Genomic DNA, 4010 nt, shown 5'->3' with positions numbered 1-4010 from the left:
AATGCTGTAGTACTAGCCTTTGTGGCCATATTTTAAGAATGCCCTCCAGGTGGTTTCCACATCTCACATAATTTTTCGACGTTGCAACCGCGTTAAAAAATCCCTAGGGGCATTTCGTTTATTAAATGGTACCATGGTACAAAAAATAGCTACATAGGTTACAGTCCTAAAATTCATACAAACCAGTGATTCCCCATATGCTTTAGAATGGAAACCAATAGTATTTCGCAGTAATTTTCCATTAAATTTCTCATAAAATCAAAATGGTCCATTCTGCTGAAAGAAATCTATCCCAGATGGATCCTTAACCGAACAGTACTTTTTATTAAATACTATCATTATCGATTTATATAACTAATCATCCCCACGAAAACTGTCATTCTATTTTGTATGGAGCCATCTTTTTAGTGAACTATTATGTAAAAATATACATGTGTTATAAATAAAATAATAACTTTGGTCCAAAATAAGAATTTATCATAAGAGAAAATCTCAATATTGAGCGTCTATCATAACTTTAATACAAATAAACAAAACTGGTCTCAATAGATATACCACATTAATACATAAAAGTGTTTACGAAAGCTCAAAGGTGTACTCAGGACGGAATACTGTAAGTGTTGCTGTCTAATTCGTGCGGAAAGCACTGATTATATTGTCCAAAATGAAAATGAAAACTCCGTGGTTAAACTATCCAGCTGATTGAACTCAGTAACACTAAAAACATCTATCTTGGCCTCAAATCTCTATCCTTTGCAGAATAGTAGGTATTAAAAAATAATATATTAAAGGTATTAATTGTTTCCCGTTTAAATATTAACACTGGGATCTGGCGGGTGCATCTGTGATGTATTCTACTTATGATGACAGATATAGACAGTATGTAACGCTAATCGCAAGTGGAATGCCTGGTAGTAGAAGTTTGAAATGAAGAGAAGAGGAAAGAAATCGGAGTACATTCGAAATAACAACAGAATTAGACAAATAATGGGGTATGTAAATAATAACGCAAAGAAAATGTGCAAATGATGTATTTAATGTATAATTTTTATATTTCACTGAGTCATTATGATTTTGCATTGAACATTTTCATTCACTAAATATTCATTAGAAAAGCCCAAAACAATACTTCATATACATTCTGGACTTCATTTTTAATTAAAATTCAAATTATCAGTATAGGGTTGTAGTGACTCACATTTATCACGAGAACACGACTGGTTTAATAAAAACAATTATTATTATAACCAACTGTACCAGTGCTTGTTTTAATGTGCTTTTGTTTGACTGTGCTAATGACAGCTATTTTGTGCTTCCATTGATATACACACACTTTGATTGTGACTTCGCGCGAATTCGGTTACGTTCTGTAACCAAGCTTGTATCCTGGCACGATCTCGGTTTCCTTTCAATACCACGAGATCTCCAGCAAATATATCTCGACTTGGTCCATTAACTGCCTCCTGATATTTGGCTTCTCGGGGATTTTATGGATTTATTTGGTTACGTTCAACCTTCGCCTTCTGATTTTCTTGGCACGTGTTTCTTGGTAGCGGTGTTCATAGTTAACCTCAACTCGACGCCACGCTACAGGGCTGTGGAGATTATTTAGCTATTGATTGAGATCGTGAACCGATTGATGTTAGACTAGTGACTAGTGGAGCTAATCCGTATCGGGTAGAGACATGTATGTACCTCAGTACAATGGAAGATAGTCGCTCAATTTCATGAATTGATTGTGGTTAGACATTAACATCGTTGGATGCCAGCTCATTAGTCTAGAGGTTAAGCATTCTCGCATGAGACTGAATGCCCTGAGTTCAAATCCCGTGAGCGGAATCATGGATTCTCTTTGCTGTCCAGTGCTTTAAAGTTTTCACTGGTGATCTAACATCAATCGGTTCATGGTCTCAATCAAGAAAAAATTCAAATTCACCAGAATAATTTCTTTCATCATTTTACTTTAATCCAGTTTTCATTATTCCTTTGATTATTATTACTATTATAAAACTTACACATATATACACTTTTGTCTATTACTGATTACAATAACTTAAAAAAGATACCTAAATCACTTTAACTAATTGAATTTTCTCTTATTAAACTAAATAACTGGTAGAATGTTTATTAACTTGTCTTTTTTGGACTTGATGTATAGTTTATTGAATTTCTATATTATTAACCACGTGAATCGTTTGTTCAATATGTTCAATATCAATATGGTCGATAAAATAAATTTTTGAAAATAATATAACTACATTATATAATTACATTCTTCTTAATAATACTTATCGTTGTGCTATAATCATTCTATATAGATATTTTGTTTTAATGAATAGCATAAAAGCACAAAAAAATATTGAACACTGAAAACGTTTAATTCATGGGAAATTGTTTACAAATTTCAAACTGTAAAAGGTTATTAAATCATTTGAAATTATTACGTAATATTGATCATAATGATAATGATTATAATAGAAATTCAATATTTACTGAAGATTTGAATGATTTAAATCAATACTTTTTATTCAATAATCATCAATTAAAACAATTGAATGATAATAAACATGATTTATTAAATGAGAATTCTTTAAAGAATCTTGATTCTTATTCAATATTAAATGATGATGATGATGATGTTAGTAATGATAGAAAGTTGAATTATGATTCTAACTATTACGGTGATTTATTAATTCAAAATAAATTTATAAATTATTTTATTCCTATGAAAAATAAGAAAATGAAATACAATACTACTAATACTAATACTACTAATATTACTACTGTTAAAAATCAGCATAGTTACAAAATGTTAAAATCAACTCATTGGCCATTAATTAATACATCTATACTTGGATTTACTATTTTAACATCGAATATGTTAAATTTAATGGAATGGTTACAATATAATGAATATGAAACGTATTCAATGATCAATTTTAAACAATTATCAATGAAAAATGAACAAATGAAAATCACTTATTTAAATAAAACAAGTACAAATGTTAATAATAATAATAATCTCTTGTTACCAAGTGATTGGTTACGTTATACCATGTTTATGCATCAAACAAAATTAGATACAATTCAATTTTTAACAATATTTCATAGAATGAAATATGTTTTGCATAGTTTAGAAATAAAAACTGGTTGTAAAATTTTAATAAGTAAATATTTATTTATGTATAAAGGGAATTTAGTACGTAAATTTGTAATTGATGGACCAAATAAAAAACAAATTCTTCAATGTTATTCAAGTTTACCTCAATTATTTAGTCGATTGCTAATATTGGAATGTGACAGACCAAGTACAATATAATTTATATATGAATATTAAATGAAAGTCAAAAAAACAAAGAAGGAATAGTAGATTCAGAAGAAGGTTTTTGAATACGATTCATTTTTAAAACAGTCTCCTCTGATTGTTCAATATTCATTTATGTTTACAGTATTGTACATATTGTATACAAGCATGGTAAGGCAACAATATATATACATACATATATATCCCTTAGAAACTTTTATTTAAATGAATAAAATGAAGTACTGGGGATGATTTGTAGGTTGGATAGATGATTTTAGTGGAATTATGTTCTTTGAGTTGAGTTTGTTTTAATTATAAAGTTTTTATTATCTTTCTGAATAACAATATTATAAACGTGAAGTTTATAAAGAAGTGATTTATATGAATTTTGTCACACATGACACGATCAAACTACTCAGCTAAGAGGATTCGATCTGACTAGGATGAATTTGTTCATTGGTAAAGTAATAAAATGGTATAATTTGATTACACCTTTTTAATCACATTTATCAGTCGATAAGAGGAGATAAAAGGAATAAAAGAAATAAGAACGGAAAGGAAGCAATATTATTGGTAGAGAAAGTGAATAGTCCAGTTATTTTCTTTATCTGTGATATACAGTGAATGCTTCGGTGTTTTATGAAGAGATTTTTGTAACTTTGAATGTAGTTTCCTTTACAAACTGATATCAATTGTAGAACTACTG

The 4010-nt window shown here is 29.0% G+C and overlaps 1 protein-coding gene across 1 annotated transcript; it reads left to right on the top strand.

Moving 5' to 3' along the window:
• Positions 1-2280: 2280 nt before the first annotated feature.
• On the top strand, positions 2281-3319 carry MS3_00004967 (uncharacterized protein; the record flags this gene model as incomplete). Its single annotated transcript, XM_012937918.2, has 1 exon — positions 2281-3319. The coding sequence occupies exon 1, from the start codon at positions 2384-2386 to the stop codon at positions 3317-3319; it is 936 nt and encodes a 311-aa protein (XP_012793372.2). The 5' UTR covers positions 2281-2383.
• Between the last annotated feature and the right edge of the window lie 691 nt (positions 3320-4010).

Source organism: Schistosoma haematobium, chromosome 1 (assembly GCF_000699445.3).
Source record: "Schistosoma haematobium chromosome 1, whole genome shotgun sequence".
Classification (NCBI taxonomy): domain Eukaryota; kingdom Metazoa; phylum Platyhelminthes; class Trematoda; order Strigeidida; family Schistosomatidae; genus Schistosoma; species Schistosoma haematobium.
The sequence above is the reverse complement of the archived record's forward strand: the minus strand, read 5'-3'. Positions and strand labels throughout refer to the sequence as shown.